Source organism: Semicossyphus pulcher, unplaced genomic scaffold (assembly GCF_022749685.1).
Source record: "Semicossyphus pulcher isolate SPU_LCO1_2020_fin unplaced genomic scaffold, fSemPul1.0.p SCAF_19, whole genome shotgun sequence".
Classification (NCBI taxonomy): Eukaryota; Metazoa; Chordata; class Actinopteri; order Labriformes; family Labridae; genus Semicossyphus; species Semicossyphus pulcher.
The window spans coordinates 5,663,700-5,681,311 of NW_027211692.1; the positions used below are offsets into that span (position 1 = coordinate 5,663,700).

General features: G+C 41.9%; 2 protein-coding genes across 4 annotated transcripts in view; one reads left to right on the forward strand and one right to left on the reverse strand.

The window, feature by feature from the left end:
• LOC138596926 (rho GTPase-activating protein 42) overlaps positions 1-10,893 on the forward strand; it is a 58,936-nt gene extending 48,043 nt beyond the window's left edge. Inside the window, exons 11-24 of the mRNA XM_069668403.1 lie at positions 2,089-2,167; positions 2,482-2,521; positions 2,800-2,862; positions 3,053-3,127; positions 3,842-3,926; positions 4,118-4,176; positions 4,656-4,761; positions 4,993-5,152; positions 5,262-5,412; positions 5,671-6,060; positions 6,416-6,572; positions 8,323-8,385; positions 8,485-8,564; positions 9,428-10,893. Coding sequence (XP_069524504.1) covers positions 2,089-2,167; positions 2,482-2,521; positions 2,800-2,862; positions 3,053-3,127; positions 3,842-3,926; positions 4,118-4,176; positions 4,656-4,761; positions 4,993-5,152; positions 5,262-5,412; positions 5,671-6,060; positions 6,416-6,572; positions 8,323-8,385; positions 8,485-8,564; positions 9,428-9,516 — 1,597 coding nt within the window. The 3' untranslated portion in view covers positions 9,517-10,893. The remainder of the gene's footprint in view (positions 1-2,088; positions 2,168-2,481; positions 2,522-2,799; positions 2,863-3,052; positions 3,128-3,841; positions 3,927-4,117; positions 4,177-4,655; positions 4,762-4,992; positions 5,153-5,261; positions 5,413-5,670; positions 6,061-6,415; positions 6,573-8,322; positions 8,386-8,484; positions 8,565-9,427) is intronic.
• On the reverse strand, positions 9,856-17,043 carry pgr (progesterone receptor). 3 transcript variants are annotated; one of them, XM_069668400.1, is made up of 9 exons: positions 16,956-17,043; positions 16,205-16,589; positions 15,350-15,459; positions 14,296-14,412; positions 13,789-14,094; positions 13,406-13,550; positions 13,105-13,235; positions 12,043-12,200; positions 9,856-11,937 (listed from the first exon to the last, which is right to left on the reverse strand). In XM_069668400.1, the coding sequence occupies exons 1-9, from the start codon at positions 17,041-17,043 to the stop codon at positions 11,782-11,784; spliced, it is 1,596 nt and encodes a 531-aa protein (XP_069524501.1). In that variant the 3' UTR covers positions 9,856-11,781. The 3 variants fall into 3 exon arrangements, with proteins under 3 accessions (XP_069524501.1, XP_069524500.1, XP_069524499.1); XM_069668399.1 differs by having other exon boundaries at positions 16,205-16,455; positions 16,540-17,043; XM_069668398.1 differs by having other exon boundaries at positions 16,205-17,043.
• Positions 17,044-17,612: the final 569 nt, after the last annotated feature.

The window sequence follows — 17,612 nt, forward strand, 5'->3', positions numbered from 1 at the left end:
ATTTTACATGGTGACATTTTGCAGCAAGTATTTTAGTCTGAAAAAGTTCCCAACATTTAAGCTGTCCAAAATGTACCAACATGAGAGTCGTGTTTGAATCATTTAAGACACACATTTGGTTAAACAGAATCTTTATTTTACCACTAACATTTTAAGACTGATGAAGCGCGTGTGGGATGTTTTGTTCTCATGCATCTTGTGTTTTATTGAACCCAATTGATACTGGCAATTAACTCAGATTATCATGGGAGAACTCAGCATTGCAGGAAATGTTCAGGTTTGATTAACATCTTCTAGGACTCCGTGTTTACCAGTGTTGGATGTTTTCAGCTCTGTTTTGTCCTGCATGTTCCTCTCCCTCCCAAGCTCTTGTTTGTTGAATGTCCACAACATCGACATTTACTCTATTTGTGAACCCATTCCGTCTTCTCTCTGTGTTCATGTCAATGTAGAAATGACATCTATCGTGGAACTCTTTTCAGACCGCTTCAGTTTTTCTGTAAAGTCCGGTATGTGAACTGACCAGTGCTGCCCTCTCAGAGCAGTTGCATGTGCTGCATGTGTGCTGCTAATCGTCTCATTCACTCAGTCTCAAATCCAAGCCTTCTAATGAAATACTGTCGCCTTCTTACCACTTCACAGAATCAGACAGCCTGTGGTCAATATGGCTTCAGGACACAGACACATTCTTCAATTATTTATACTTGTCTTCAATAACTCAAGTAATACACTGATTCATGTTATTCTGAAGTCACTTAATCACTTTGTCTCTCGTCAGAAGGTTGAAATCTCTCAGCTGTGTGGGAACATTCATAACTGATTGATGTTTAATGTTGCACTGGGGGATAGGTAGAGGTATTGGTCAAAGATCAAACACATTCAACACCTGGTGATTAACAGTGGCCGAATTGATTATATCATTATTGTGACGTGTATTTCAGAATATAGCGTTAGCTCATCAATGTGCATTTTTGTTGCACAGGGCCAGCCCCGCTCACCCTTGCTGAGTGTTGCTGAGCACGGACAATAACTGCAGTTTATTTGCCGGACAACTCATTTATCATAAACGGCGAAGCCCCAAGGTGCTTGTTCCAACCACAAGGACAATGAGGGCCGAGCTCCAGTCAGCTTCAAGCTCATGCATTCATCCTCATTATAATAAACATGCTGTTACCTCTATAGCCCGGCCACAATCAGGCCGACCATCTCTCAACCACATATTATTGCACAGATTACTACAGGGGTATTCAACCATGCAAAAACTTACATCCACCTCTGAAACGTCTTCCTCCAACCCAACGAGTAGAATTTTATTGTTGGTGCAGTGAAATAAAAAAGCAATGAAAGATATCATTTAAAAATGTCCAACATCAGTGCGTCTTTCTGGAAAGAATGCCCATGGGGACCGCCGCAGAAATGTCATTGTTGGATATTTAAACTGTTTTCAGTGTTGTGAGCATCACAAATGAAACTCCTTTCACCTTTACACTCAGGTGAAGGCTTTAGTATCTAAGACAGAAATAAAATGCTCTAAAATAAATCCAAAACTCTCTGCATGACCAGATACCCCAGGAAGTAAACGTGTTTATTCATGTGGTTGTTATTACTCGGTTATTGCACTAGACAGATTACATCGCTCCATGCTAGTACTAACTGTCACCACTGGGTGGGCTGCGTTTAGTTTGCCAGTATCATCACACGGCGTTGTCATTACAGAACAGTAACCGTGCTGCGTATCGACTGCAGATAAAGCTCAGAGCAGTTTTAAACTATTGCCCGCAGTGAGGTGAGACATGAGACGGGAGATCTGCTGCGCTGTAGAACACGATGAGATGAAGGTGTATGCATGTTGGGTGCAGAAAAACTGAATCACTGTAATATTAAAGCACATGTAGCATTTAATCGGGAGTGGAATGTGAGGCACTGAGCCAACCGAGGGCACAGTTTGAAGTCAAGCATTTGCACATGAGCTATTTTAGTCACACTAGTCCTTTTATAGTGGTCTTAGCCAGTGTAAACAAGGCCTGTCCAGGGGCCCCAAGGCAATGAGATCAGACTGAGACCAGCTTTTCTTTGAAATCTTTCCAGGCATGGCGTTATGACACTGCAGGCACTGTCAGAGTCCAACAGAAGATTGTGGCTGGAGGCCATGGATGGCAAGGAGCCGGTGAGGAACTTTGCCTGTTTGTCTTTGAAATATTCATTTTTGTGCTGGCTGCTGTTTGGCCACAAGGTTTTTTAGTTGCCTTTTTGGCAAGAAAACAAAGCCAGAACTGAATTGTGTTTCACTGGCACCCTCTTCTGGTGGGCTCAGGTTAAGTCTTTTTTTAAAAACCATGACCTCACCACCCACTTGTGCTAATAATAGGACAGTAGGCTTTGAGCATATGAACTCTAGGAAACATTTTCTCTTTCTGGGGTTTGTTAAAACAACAACAACGGATTCCTAAACTTTATAATGAATGTTTAAACTTTCTCTAGATTTACAACCTGCCGGCCATATTGAGCAAAAAGGAAGAGAGTAAGTATGTCTTTCTATGTTTCCAAACCCTTCACATCTCAAATACAATCAGTATTGTAAGAAACTGCAAACACTCTGTTACTAGGAGCTATCTCTGTTCATTAACACAATTACTTGACATCCGCCCACTCAGCTGACATAGCAGAGCCTTCCAGCGCAGAGGTTGCATCTTATTAGTCGGAGCACAAGCATAGGGGACGTCTTATTATTCCTGCACGATGCGTGGTTAACCCTGGTAGTAATTGACATGTCAATCCTATTCTCCTGTTGTATTACAGCATTTCTTAATGAGGCCGGCTTTAACTTTGTAAGGAAATGCATTGACCTGGTGGAGATGAGAGGTGAGGCTTTTAAATCTCTCAGCTTTCATCTGTCAAACGACTTGAGTGCAGCCTGGCTGTATTTCTGATTAACGATGTGCTTCATTCATTAGGGATAGGACAACTTATGTTGTGTCCACATAATTCCTAACCAACAGATACGCATCTTCCTCGTTCCATTTCTTTCATGTGCTTTTTCATGACCACACAGGTATCAATACGATGGGACTGTACAGAATTGGAGGAGTCAACTCCAAAGTACAGAAGCTGATGACCACTGTGTTTTGTAAGTAGCCTTCAAACTTAAAAAAATTACATATTTTTCCACTGACAGCTCAGTAGAATAGAAACTGCTAATGTGATGTGTGTTTGAAGGTAATGAAGATTTTAGGTTCTATTTTACTGAGCTCCAAATTAAAATGCCTTTCCTTTCATTACAGTCATTTTTTTGCACTTCAGTATTTAATGACATCCTTGCATGTAGCACAAAACATAATTGGTTACATTTGAAATTTAAAAATCCCTGAGTATTAATTTTCTCTTTTTATAGTTTTAAAAGCTCCAGTGAATGAATAGCTAGTTTTTAACAATCATATTCAAGTTGAATCTAGAGATTCAGCAAACATAGTGTGGCCCTGCAGAGTGAGGGAAGAGGTCCTCCCTGTGGTGGGACAGTGTAACAGCCGTCTGGACTCATGTTCATTTGTCATTACCTTATTAGATTACCTAAGGTAACCCTGTTTGCATTCATTACATACATTTGAGCAAACATCTGAATGATGTATTGAAGTCTCTCTAAAGCCTGACCTCCGTCTCTGTGAGACAGCACACATGTACTATTGTGCACGTACACGAGTCTATTTACACAAAAAGGCAGTCTGTATTTTTTATGCCTCTTTAAACACCCTGTCAGGTCATGTCAGGTTGTATTGGGTTTTTTCCAGACAGTTTACAGCTTACGCATTGTGGTGATGTAAAAAAGAAAATGTGTTTCCAATAGCATCCAAGGCACCAGTGCATATGGACCTGGATCCAGAGACGTGGGACAACAAAACTATCACCAGCGGACTGAAGAATTACCTCAGGTCAGCTCGCCCCACCAGCTGTGTGTCTTTAGCTGTCAGGAGTCATCATTACCTCCATTATGCCTCTTTGAAACCTCCCCGGTGTTAGTCATGCATTCAGCGCTGCCAGTGACTCACAGAGGCTGGTGGCTGCATTTGAAAGACCAATGCCACTAAGGAAATAAACGACAACTGCTCTCTCTATTCACCAGGTGTCTCTCTGAGCCTCTAATGACCTTCAAGCTCCACAAGGATTTTATCATGGCCGTCAGTAAGTTAAGAAAAGTTGCAGCTTTGATATCATTTATTTGTTAGCTGATCGATTCACCTTTATTATTATACATGAAAGAGACTTTCTAAAGTGGGCAGAGCCTGGTTGAATTAACGTACACCACTAATGCAGCATGCACATTTATTTACTGCAGTAATGTTTTTAATTAAGGATGTCTGTAGGTTATTGTATTTGAGTTGGAACTTGTTTTTAAAGGCATTTTTTTGTAACTGGATATCTTCGTGGGCACTTCACCCTGCCCCCGACAGAATGGTTAATCAAATGAGCAAGGAATGAACCAATTAAAAAGTTTCCATCTCAGAAAATGCACATATGTAATGTGCAACATGTAGATCGCATATCATGCCAAATTAGAAATTCTGCACCCCCGGATATAGTGTCAAAAATTACCAACTTGGCATGTTATGTTTCAGATTTTTTGCCTCTTGATTATTTGAAATCCTTTTGCCTTTCCTCAGAGTCAGATGACCAGAACTACAGGGTGTGTGCTGTCCACGCTTTGGTCCACAAGCTGCCCGAGAGGCACAAGGAAATGCTGGAGCTCCTAATAAAACACCTCGTCACGTACGTGTTGCCGTAATGAATCAGTTACACTGCAGCCTTTTATAAAAAGGACGGCCCTATGAGAGGAGATAAAAATTGCTGTGACTGATTAAATTGTGTTCACAGTTCAGTGAGACGTTAATGCATTTTCAGGTGTCTCTAAAGCTGTCAGGATCCAGTAAAGAATAAAACTGTCACTACATCATGTATTTATGCATTCACCTACGTCACTCCCATGTCCTCCACCTGCAGAGTTTCCACACAAAGCCAGTCCAACCTGATGACTGTGTCCAACCTGGGTGTCATCTTCGGGCCCACCCTCATGCGCTCACAAGAGGAAACTGTGGCGGCCATGATGAACATAAAGTTCCAGAACATTGTGGTGGAAATACTTATCGAGAACTTCAACAAGGTGAGTTGTTGTTGAGGTGTAGCATGCTTTTATTTTACCTGCTCTAGTTCACCAATTCATTGCACACTAAGTTCTTGCTCTTGCTCAGCGTGCCTTTCTGGACCTCCAGATCTTTCACCAGCCTCCAGACCCCAATGTGCCCCTGCCCCAACCCCAGAGCCGGCCTGAATCTCGGAGGAGCAGAGCCATGTGTATGTCCACGGGGTCCAGGAAGCCTCGCAGCATCTACACGCCAACACTGTGCCTGGCAGATGCAGAAAGTGAGTACCACAGCAGTGATTACCGCCACAGGTCATCACACTACAGTCTCCTTAATCTGTGGGCGGCTTTTTATATCCACTAGACATCTGCACACGTGGACTGAAAATGTAACTGAAAATTCACCTTACATTAGCTGTTTTTAATGAGACTTTTGAGAGAATGATATTTCCTTTATGCCATAAATGAACTGCTTTGACTTTGTCACTCAGCAGGTTTTAATGAGGGCCTTGTATGCCTCTTCTCTGGTCCCTGCATAGGTGACACTTTCAGCAGCAGTCCAGGCAGCACCCCCATGGGCAGCATGGAGTCTTTGTCCTCCCACTCCTCTGAGCAGAATAGCTCCTCCAAAACAGCTTCCTCTGCTCAGGTCAAGGACAAGTCGCTCCTGGACCTCCGCCGGACGCCATCACAGCTCTCAAATGGCCCCAGGAGCGCTGTATGTGTCAGCAGCCCAGAGTCCAGCTCCAGGGAGGATGCGGGGCGTACAGATGGAGAGTCAGAGGACGCTCAAAGCCTGTCCTCCGTTAGCACCACACCCAGGCTGTCTCCTGCCCCCAAAAAAGCTCCCCACTGTCGCACTGACCTCAGGCCAGCACTGCTGTACCGTTCAGCTGCTCCCTCTCTGAAATCACTGCATATATCTGAAGGTTAGATAAACATTAAGTAAAGCCACTTTAAACTTTTCTGTCGTTAGTTTATTGATTTTGTTTCCCTTGCACAAATTAAGTAGAAATCGACCTCATGAAAATGTCATTTTCAGGACAGAATTCATAAACTGGATAGTTTTATTCCCATAATTTATTCCTCCAGAACTTAATACTCTCAGAGATGACAGCACCCTGTAGACTGAAGCGTGATATAAACAGCTGTGTTAAAATATAATTTACAGAGACTCATTTCTTGAGTCACTTGGCGCGTAGTGTGAGCTGTTTTAGTAATAACATTTAGTGTCTTTGTGTCATTTACACAGTCAGGAGTTATGATTTGCTTGTCTCTCTCCAGGCCACAGGAGCTTTTCAGGATCTGTCCACAGTCTGTCAACACTGGAGCCCAAAGAGAGTTCAAAGCCTGCTGGGCACCCAGACCTGCCACCAAAACAAGTGATCCACCGTAGGACCGCCACCTCGCCCAGCAACGGCTACCAAAGGCCTGGATCAGTGTAATGAGTTTTAATAGCTAATAATTAAGCTCATTAAAGGGCCAGTTTGATCCGTCCTATCATGCTATTATGGGGAGCTAATGCCATCATGGTAAAATGGAAAAATGCAATTTCGCTCTGTGCCTTTAGAGGACGCTATCCACCTCTCCAGTGGGCCCTGGAAAACCTCCACCAGACTACATAAAACTACTGGCTTGCTAAACTACACTTCCTCAATCTAGGACGCCCGCCTCTGATGTCATGTCTCGTTCAAAATCGTCAGGTTTGAAATGTAGACTGCAGACCTGAAGATTTTTTAGACGATACACCAGTATATTCTCATCGTATTTCAGATTCTGTTCCGCTCTGAGCTGTTGCCTGCAGCGAAACTGTATTATTTCACTCCAGCGTCTCTCGCAGGGCCGTTCCTTTCAAAGGGAGGGGTGCAGTGCATGCTGGGTGTTGTAGGAATGTAAGGCGAAACCACGAGCTTTCTCCACAGCTATGCTGCCAATTTCAAATATTATTGCTTCTATCGATTACAGATAACACCAGCTTTGACTGACAGTGGCTTTTCCAGGGGAGAATTTCTCCTTTAATATCCACCACAACTAATACTATTGATAATATTAACTGTAGTGTAATGCCATCTATAAAATCGTGTCTTGTGGATACTTTATTCATTATCACTCTCCTAAAACCCATTTATTATATGATAAGTTGAATAATTTAATGAACAACTGACAAATAATAAACAGAATTATATTTTTATTTTCTATTCTCATCATTTTAAACCAAATATTTTAATGTTTTAGACAGTTTAAGTGATTTAAAGTTGTTACCCTGGCTCTGGGAAAATGCGACAGGCAGTTTTTTATAAATTGTGTGTTTTATGGACAAAATGATTCAAAAACAACAAGCTGATTCATTTAAAATGAAATTAATCATTGGTTATTGCTCAAGAAAGGGGAATGTGTACTGTATGTGGCCAGTTTTACGACCCCTATCAAAGTAACTCCAGGTCAAAAGGCCCTGAGGACAATAGTTCAGCAACATTTCTCTCAGTCTTCCTCCCTCTCTCTGTCTCTCCCCTCTGAGTCATCTCCTCCTCCCTCGCCTGCGTATGAGTGCTGAGCATTGAGAGGTCTCTAAGATCAGATGAGTATGTGTTAGTAGATTTATGTCTTTTCCTCTCTGGTGGGAGAGCTGGATTTAATTGCGCTCAGCCTGCTCTGGGGTTGATGTGACCCAGCAGCAGTCTGCACTCGTTCTCTCGGGACGAATAGATTGTTTGACTTGTCATGTCTGAGAAACCAGTCACACGGTCTCGCAAGTAGTTTCCTTGTATAGCACCCAGTTTGCCTCAGGCTCTGTTGTCCCCTTGACTCTGGGGTTGTTGTGTGCAGGGTCAAGTGCGACCTTGTTATAAAGTTTAACTCAATTCAGCACCGCGCTGGAGCCGAGTCCGCCCAGAGGAAGGAAACCTCCCGTATTGTGTCGTTACGCATTTCACCTCATTCTAAACAATGAAGTGAGAAAGTGGACAGACTTGTCTTTGTCCAGATTTAGTGGAGACTTTCTCCCTGAAGCAGCCCTGATGATTTATAGACATTGAGATTTCAAATTGTATTAGACTAGTAATTCTTACTTTGATTATGTGATTGCAGCACACATTTCTCTATGCGTGACATCACTTACCGAACACTTTCAACAGCTTTTTTTATCCTTTATATAATCAAGCCGTGACCTTTTGTTTTTCATGTTGTTTCAGGGTTGCTGCCAGAGCACTGCTTTTTGAAAATGCCTCTTCCCCACAGTCTGTTCCAGTAGGAAGGTGCTGTAAAACATGAACCATGCTACAATATTTCACCTTTTTAATCCCCCTCTCGTCTGCTCTAATCTGCCTTGGAAAATGTTTTTGATGTCTTTATAGAGATGCCAAGGCGATGTATTCCTGTGAGGCAGAGCACAGCCATGAGCTCAGCTTCCCCCAGGGGGCGCACTTCTCAAATGGTAAGCAGAGCCATTATAAGACCTATAAAACATTGTATGCATCAGCTGACCGATACCTTGCAGCAGAAGTGCTCACAAGCACACACACCTCCTTGCAAAGCTGATTGGCAGTTTGAACAGTGTACACAGACAGTCTGGTGTGTACTGGCAGCACACAGCAGTGACTTGGCTAATTCCCAACGTTATGTAGAAGCATAAAACAATTTTGCTCTTAGCGTGACACCCCCATATGCAAAACTGAAATCCAAACAGCCCCAGGATTTTTTATTGCCTCTTGCCTTTTCCATGTAGAGCTGACTTGGCCCTGAACCAGTGCAGGCAGGTCACTGTAACCTAGTGATGGAAGGCACCAGCGCCTGTTCCCTGTTAACACAGCCAGCAGAGCCAGCAGCCAAACGCAAAAACGTCAACAAACGCTCCCCAGCACTTAGCAGCAGGCAGAGTACTTTTATTGCCCTCCACATTAACAGGCTATTTCTCTCTACATCTGTATTCAGAATTCCTCTGCCAGATTGTTTTTAGATGATTATGTTTTAAAGCGATTCCCCTTAATGTTGTTGCATTTGAGCAATGATCAATCATATTGTTTTATTGTGGTTTGTGGTTGATTAAGCAGAGAGATCCTGCTCTCAAATCTGCTAAAATGCTCCACAGGGATGGTCTTAAGAGAGCAGTCTGACCCAGAGTCTTCCTCAATCTGCTATAAATGTTTATTTCTCTGCCTAATAGCTTGTTTCTGCTGCTATTCACACAGTGGGGGAAATAATTAAATCAAATACAGGCTTAGTGCTTCTATTCAGGTTATATTATATGAAGAGCTGGCTTGTCTCCTTTAAGTATATTTCTCTCTTTGTGTCCTTTAGTCTACCCCTCTGTCGAACCAGGCTGGCTCCAAGCAACATACGAGGGAAAAACAGGATTAATCCCTGAGAATTATGTCGTCTTCCTCTAACAAGCTGGTAAACATTGCCTCGTTGTCATGGTATCCATGGAAAACTAATACACAATGTGACTGCTTGTTGTAATCGTCCTATTATTGCTGGTAACTGACATTTCTGCAGCTAATGCAGATATCATCTGGACAGCTGCTTGCTCTGACATTGCTAGAAGTCCAAAGTGCAGAAATGCTCCTCCTTTTATGTAATGACTTCATTGTGAAATATTTTATGTTCAGCACAGATCCAGCAGAAGTAGACAATAATATTATATGTAAATATTATACCCGTCGACTGCACTGATGTTTTTAGTCACAGAATTAGCCCTCAGAATCACAAAACAGTCACATCACATGTCACAAGATTTATTGTCAGAAATATATTATCTATTAACTTCCCAGTATATCAACATAACACTTTCATCAAGTCGTTAATGGAAATCTTCAGCTTCATAAACATTTTGTATCAACTGTAATTAAACAAACTGTGATTTAAAATAAGGATAGAATCTAGTCTATTAGAAAAAGCATAATGGTTTGCACCTTAACTTCTATGTTTATGGCCTGTGAACATTGTTCATCCACTGAACCTGCTCACTGCTGCAGTGCACTTTCTATTTAGCTACACGGTACTGTACTGAAGAGTAATGCTCGTGAGTTTTTCTGTAGTTGCTAATCAAAAGTATTTACTTCTTGTAACTGTTGTTACTATAAATGATCACATAAAATATATGCAGTACGTATAATGTGTTTTTTATAATGCCATGAATGCTGTTAATGAGGTGGAGCCTTCACCTTGAGTGCCGGCTGTGGTACTGTACTCACTGGTACACTGGTGTACTAGTAGTGAAAACTAGATGCCATTTAATATTTAATTTTCTATCACTGTCACAACATTTCCAAAGAAAAAACCCTTATTATCTAAAAGGTGATACTATATCAGAAAAAGACAAGAGAAGCAAAATAATCAGCAACCCTTTCACTCTTTAGATATCACAAACTGAAAGTAAACTGGAGCTTTCTTGGTTTGAAGTAAATGTTTTTTGGGAGGTTATTTATGATCTGGCCTTTGCCAAGATCACGTTGTTCTTTCCATTTTCATTTTTTAGAATGCGAGGTGGCCTTGAACATTAATGCTGGAATAATACTCCCTTACAGTCTGACTTTGCAGGGGCTTATCACAGAAATTATATCTATAACCTGAATATGTAACATTTGGCATCCTTTTTTTTATTATATGGCAAGCTTGTTTCCTTGCGATCAGCTACTGTGTCTTAGCAGTGCATAAACATGTCTATTAATAAACAGCGTGATTTATAAGACCTGTGGTCCAAATTCTTTGTTACACTAAGATAACACAATTCTCCTGTAGTGTTACTAATATTTTCTTCCTATCCGTAGCTTAATAGAAATAAGTTTTTACTTCATTCACCAACATCATGTCACCACATTTCTTTCTTTCTATGTTACTAACCTGCTGAAAAACACGGTAACTGATTGTCATTCAACTTGATTAGAAAACTGTGCTTTTAATTTTGATATGAGACTTTTTAAAAGATGTTTTCTACTTTTTCATCAGGTCTGTTCCATATATCCCGTTAATGTCCGTCGTTGTGTGTGTTTGGATACAGATTACATTTCCTTAAAAATGTTGCACTAGGAAAATAAAATATTTAAGCCATTGGGCAGCTTCTGCAAAGGAATTATTTCAAAGTCACCAAAGCACACGGTAGGTTTATTTGTGTTTGTTAAAGCTAGGTATGTTTCCTGCTTCTACTCCCTGAAGTAGGTGCAGTGAGTCACTCTGCTGACCCGAAGAGAATTTCAATAAATTAACTTGCCGGTTTCAGCGTCTCCTTCCTGTCTCCTATGCCAAGAAAAAAACTCTTGGTGGAACACACTGAATATCAGATTTTTTGTTAGTAGCTACTTTTTGGAGCTTCAGTACAAAAATATCTGTTTCTCTAGAGGTTCTCAAAACCTGTTGTTTATCAGCTAGTAAGTACCATCTGCACACCAGCTGTAGGACGGGTAAGGGTGGCTACACCAGAAAGAGGAGTTTTTATTGATTTATGCCTCTGAATTTATAAAATTCTACATAGTTCTGTACAAAAAAGGTTTATGTGTTTAAAGAAAAGCGACTAAAGGCCATGAGTTTGGCAGTTTGGTGAACTATAGATGACAGACTACATTGGTGAAGGCTATGAGGACTCCAGTAATTGAAAGGTCAATAATCCAGTAACAAGATGTCTCGGCAGAGTTGTGATGTCTGTGCTGGTATCATCACTTGGAGTGGAATAAGAGAGGCCTCACCATGCCTGCCAGGACCTTGGGAAGCTGGGAGGCAATGACCTCTGACATCATCTCTGGAAACTCCACTTTCATGGCGTCTGCCTGGATGAAGGTGCTCAGACAGTACAGGTTGACCTTCTTCACTATCTGTCAGATAAGAAACATTCATTCCTGTTTTAGTACTCACTAATATAGCATTTATATTTGCACGATAAGAAATGCTTCTGTAATTAAATCGAGAAGAGAGCGTACATCATGCATGGCATCCATCAGTTTGGTGAGGTGGTAGAATCGCTGCGAGCTAGCTACCAAGCCCTTCTCCCTCATGTGGATGGCCTTTGTCAGCTCCCGGACGTAGGTCTGCCTCATCTCTTCAAATGCTGCCTGACTTTTGAGTCCTTCAAGGGGCACTAAAAGCAGACAGGATGCTTAGAGAATGGCACAATAATTTCTCCAAACAGTTTTAAAACACTACGTACATGTAACAAGTAGCATGGCACTGTTAAAAACAATGTTTTTCAGTAAGTGTAAAACCAGAACTTGATAGCAGCTGCTACATAAATCTTGTCAAAGTCCGGTCACCATGTGAACACTCCCTGTGTTGTGTGGCTCTACAGTAGACAGTCATCAAAGCTTCACATCTGTATTTGTAACAGTGTTTACTAGGGATGCACGATATTATCGGCACGTTATTGGTATCGGCCGATGTTGGCTTAAAATTTAACTATCGGATATCGGCCAACACGCCAATACCCGCCGATATAATTAACCGATAAAATAATGGCCTGCTGCATACTCGATTAAATGCCCGACCTCGGCGCAATGTCCCCGGCGCGAAGAGGACCTGCGCGGCGCAGCGTGATGACGTGTGTCTACCTGCAGCCTGAGAGAGTTAGAAGCCAAAATGTCCGTGGTGTGGAAGTTTTTCAAAGTGTCCGAAATAGAAAGCAAAACCGCTATTTGCAATGACTGCTCAGCTTCGGTGATGCGAGGAGGAGCCAAGGCAAAGTCTTTCAACACTACAAACTTGATTAACCATCTCAAGACGCGTCACCCCGACTGTTGTAACAAATGTGATAAGAGTATCACCATTATACTGTACGCTAATTCCAATACAGAAGAGAGTTGATGATCTCTGCAATTAGGTGTGCGGGGAAAAAAATATCGGTATCAGTATCGGTAATCTGCTAAATGAGTTGTAAAATATCGGCATATCGGATATCGGCAAAAAATCCAATATCGTGCATCCCTACTGTTTACTGAGTGTAGTAAATTAACACAAGTCATCTGATACAGCAACTCCTCTGTCTTTACCTGTGTTGAGTAAAATGATGGCTTTCATGCAGAGAAACTCCTCGCGGGTAACTTGAAGATTTGCAAACTCCTGAGGGATGAACTGTATCGCCAGGCAGAGGTCATAAATTGGAGATCTCCTCATTTGCTCTCTGTCAGACAAAAATGTAAAATGGTTAATGTTTCTGAACTGCAGAGAGCCTCTCTTTCATCTGAATTCATGGCTTCATGAATAAATGCATCAGCGTCGTGTCTATAACTCTCAGATATAAATCATTGTGATTCGAGCCCAGCTCAAATCGTCTGTATGAAGGTTACTTACTGACTGAGAACCAGATCAGGTGCGAAGTATAAATATTCACTGGTGACGTTCTGAAAGGAGCGCCAACCCAGAGAGAACACCATCAGATTCATCCACGAGTACTGGATGAGGGTCATCTGATCACTGATGTGGAGATTACGAAACCCTGAGAAAGAAAATCAAATACCATATTAAAGAGAATATAAATCGTCAGCTCCTCTCTAAATAATTTAACATTTACTGCATGGATCAAATGATTAAGACCCTTCTCTCATATCCAATACTCATGGCATTACAAAGCCTTGTATCTAAGTCAGGGTTTAAGTCTGAGGCCTTCAGCGAGGCCTGCCTTTAGATCCCCATGGAAACATGTGTGATGACCCTGAGCTGCAGAGAGCCGTTACCTGGCAGACTCTTGGACCATTTGACAATCCACAGCAGCTGTTTCTCACACAGCCTGTTGAGGCTGTTGAGCAGAAGATGGGGAACATCCGTCTGGGAGTTGTCATAACCAGAGTACACGACCTCTGGTTCGATGTTTTCCAGGATATTGAGGATTTGTTGGGATAGATGCACCTCACGGACGCCTGGTATGCAAGACATCGAGGTCAAGGCCTGATTGTCGCTGGACATGGCCAAGTGAGATTGGAACATCAGGGAGGGGGGCAAACCCAACGCTTTCAAGGCCCCGAAACGCTTCAGCTTCCTACCTGTGACAGGAATACAAAGGTCGGTTAGATCTGAACACAAAGAGCACAACTTGGGACCCCAACACATCACAGACCTTCAGTCTTTTACTGTCTATACAAATTAAACTCACATATTAACTGTATGTAAGTACTGTACAAATTACTTTGAGGCTTATGCAGACACATTAGCTCTGTGTTAAAAGAAATGGAAGCAAACGGTACCTCCAAGCATCATTCCCGCTTGATAGCACTTTCGAAGGCGACAGGCAGGGCAGTTTTTTCTCCGGATTTTGTCCACAATGCAGTCATTGCGCCCAGCACAGAGGTAGCTATGATGGCCTGTTGTGTGAAAGCGTTCAGACAATGCACACAATTTTAACAGCACTCGATTTTCAAAGATGTAGGGAGGACGAGAGGGAGGAGGAGAGGCACATAATGAGGATAAAAAGAGCTGGAGGGCTCTTGACTATTTACATGGCTACTCCATCCTTACTAAGGCAGAGTTCTGAGGAGATCTAAAGAAGAAAATGAGATAGAGGCAAGGCTGTGAGGACAGAGTGACATGGCCATGGTTAGACATAGTGGCTCTTATGTATCTCGCGTTGCCAGATAACAAGAAAAACAAGTCCGAGATGAAGAACACGGTGAACACTGGTCAATGTGATACTGTTGCTAATGATCTTTAACAACTACCATAGAAGGTCAGTCAAATTTGAGGTGGTAACTCCCCCTCAATGTATCACCACATTCACTTTATACCTCTGATAACTGATTGTACAGAACAACATTTGGATACAGCCTCAAACCACTTTCTTTTAGTTTCTGTTTATTTTATCTCTCTTTATCTAGTTTGTCCATAAATTATCAGAAAAACCAAATAAGTAGGGCCAGGAGGCCAGTTTTTGCTATTTACAGCAGCAGGCACCAAACATTTAAGTATATATGTCATACAGCATGTTTTAACTAAAAGTAACAGTGGATATGAAACTGCACATGCAGTAGGGAGATGAAAAACAAAAGTAGGAGGGCTTGTAAAACAGTCATGCATGTTTGACCAGCTGTCACTGGCCAGATGTTAAAAGGCATCTTGTAACAGAATAAAATCAGAGGAAAAGCTGTTAAACTGTCTGCTGTCACTGATAACTTTTATCTTTCATAACTTATTCAGTATTTTGTAATTAAATGCATGTGCAAAATTTAAAAAAAAGAGCTCATACATTACATTATATTTGGACAAACTTTTTCCAAAAGGAGGTGAAATGATTTCTTTGCTTACCTTCAACTGCTCTTTTAAAAAAGACTTTACAGCTCCCGCAGGTCAACACTCCATAGTGGCAACCAGATGCTTCATCTCCACAGATCACACACATTCTCTGAGGTGGCATACTGAATAAAAAAACAATCAAAGATAACTCCTTTATAAAGCTGAACTCATTTAATAACTGAAGACAGAGCTGTTCTGTCGTAAACAAGAAACAGTGATTAAAGATCTTAATCCCACTTTTACATGTCATTGAAAATGTACTGTAATGGAATGAGTAGCTAATATTGAGGGGTAAAACGTCTGCATTTTTTCCTTAATTTATCAAAGACAAGAATTAAAGATGGCTTTAATTAAGCAGTCCTTACAGTGATGATCGCCTTGTTTTAGTGAATTTAAATACTTTTTAAAAGGCCTCTTTTTACTTGTAGAGCCCCCCAAACACCCAGAGATTATGTGAAAGGGTGTCAGAGATGATTGAAAACTGTTTTTAAGGCTAACGCTGCCCAGAGGTGACTAAACCCCAAACTACCACATTGTAACTGAACATTTCCAGTTGAGACGGATTACAGTAAATAAAGAGAGTGAGCAGAGTTTACTCCTTATCACTTTAGAAAAGCAGAACTGGCTCGTAAACGTGTCATTGTTGTGCAGTGCAAATAACTTTAGTCATTTAAGCAAAATTACTTTCTGATCGTCAGTTACGCAGGCTATACTGTAGGCCTGTGATCTGGTAAAACAACTGACTACTTCTATCGTTTAACTGAACAGTCACACTGGCATAGAAAACCTACATGAAAAGTTCATTGATGACTGATTTCAGGTGGAACTTTGCATCTCGACATTAAATTAAGATCCTGAACTACTTACCCGGGGAATGCAGAGAAGGATAATTGGTTCCTCTGAGACAAGGCCTGGACCCCATCGTAGCCGTTGTGTGAGAACTGGTCCTCGGTCACCGCTGCAGACTGGAACCAGTACTGAGGCTCAGGAGGAGACGCCTGAATCTGCCAACGGGGAACCTCGCTCTTGAACATTGTTAGTTGCTGGGATGTGTGCGTGTTGGCGTCAAAGTTGATGACAGCCTTCCCGGGCAAACCGCACCTGGAGTCAGTCCTCCCCTGGGTCAGCGCCGGAAGATTACCTGACTGGTTCAGGTCGATCAGAAAGTTAGGAGATCCCTCCAGCCCCGGTCGAGGACCCACGGCGGATGGTGTGTCCATGGCAGGTATCTCTGCTGATGGATTGAAGTTGGGAGAGGGGGTTCCCATAATCACAGAAGGCTCCTGTTCATCTTTGATGAACTTACAAGTTCCGGTTGTTGAGGAGAGGCTCAAACTTGCGCACGGCAAACTTTCGGATGTGGCCACATTCGTCCTCTGAACAGTTAACAAATCTTCCCACTGCACGCTGTCACACTTCAGATATTCACTGCTACGATCATAAAAATGCTTTTCAGCAAGTGATCCATCGAGTATGGTACAGTCTTTGAAAACTGCGTCTTCGCCTGTTGAATTTGCACCGTGGAGCAGTGTGCCAGCGTTTCCAAAATTACGCACAGAGGAGGACAGGCACGTTAGAGACTGTGAATCGTTGGATAATTTAGTATTACTGTACACAGCTTCAATCAAGTCACTTACTCGTGTTCCTGTGGAATCAGCGATCGAAGAACTGATGCTGCTCATCCTTTCGCTTAATTTATTCTCCATTCTGTGCATCGTGGAGCGCACAGCAGAGAGTGGTGTGCGCCTGAAGGCTGGATGGAGTATGAAGTCTTTGCTCAGAGACTTTCCTGTAATCCTCCTCCCCGTCGAGGAAGGCTGTGACTTAGTCTTTCATTCACATAAGAGTCTGTATCATGCAACAGTGTTGATGATTAGGGATTTAAAGCGTGTGATTGTGAGTTATATCAGAAAACAAAGCTGGCATGTTTAAATAAAGTACAAGTATGTGTCATGTTTCAAAGTGAAGTGGATTTTCTTTTCCTTTTTTTCACTGACAAAACTTTCCTTATTCAGATTTAAGGATGAATCATCCAACAGATGCCAGAGAAGAATCAATGCAGAGCTACGTTATGAGAACGTCTAGAGTAGCACTATCTTTAAGGTAAAATAGCCAGCCAATGAGGAGAATCGATGATGAAACACTTCAATGTCAAGGGCCGTCAGTCTCCATCCTACAGCTCATGAAACAAGGTCCTTTTGGAGGATGTTACTTTGATGCCACAATTCTTTCACTTAGTTAATGATTTTATAGTTTTATTATGAATAGGTTCTGT

Bases quoted from the DNA above. Each gene is read 5' to 3' on its own strand.
- pgr (XM_069668398.1), bottom strand. From the start codon at position 17,043: ATGGAGAATAAATTAAGCGAAAGGATGAGCAGCATCAGTTCTTCGATC. The intron at 14,413-15,349 runs GTAAGCAAAGAA...TTCACACAACAG, and splicing joins TTTTAAAAGAGCAGTTGAAG to GCCATCATAGCTACCTCTGT. The intron at 11,938-12,042 runs GTACGCTCTCTT...CTTATCTGACAG, and splicing joins TGATGGATGCCATGCATGAT to ATAGTGAAGAAGGTCAACCT.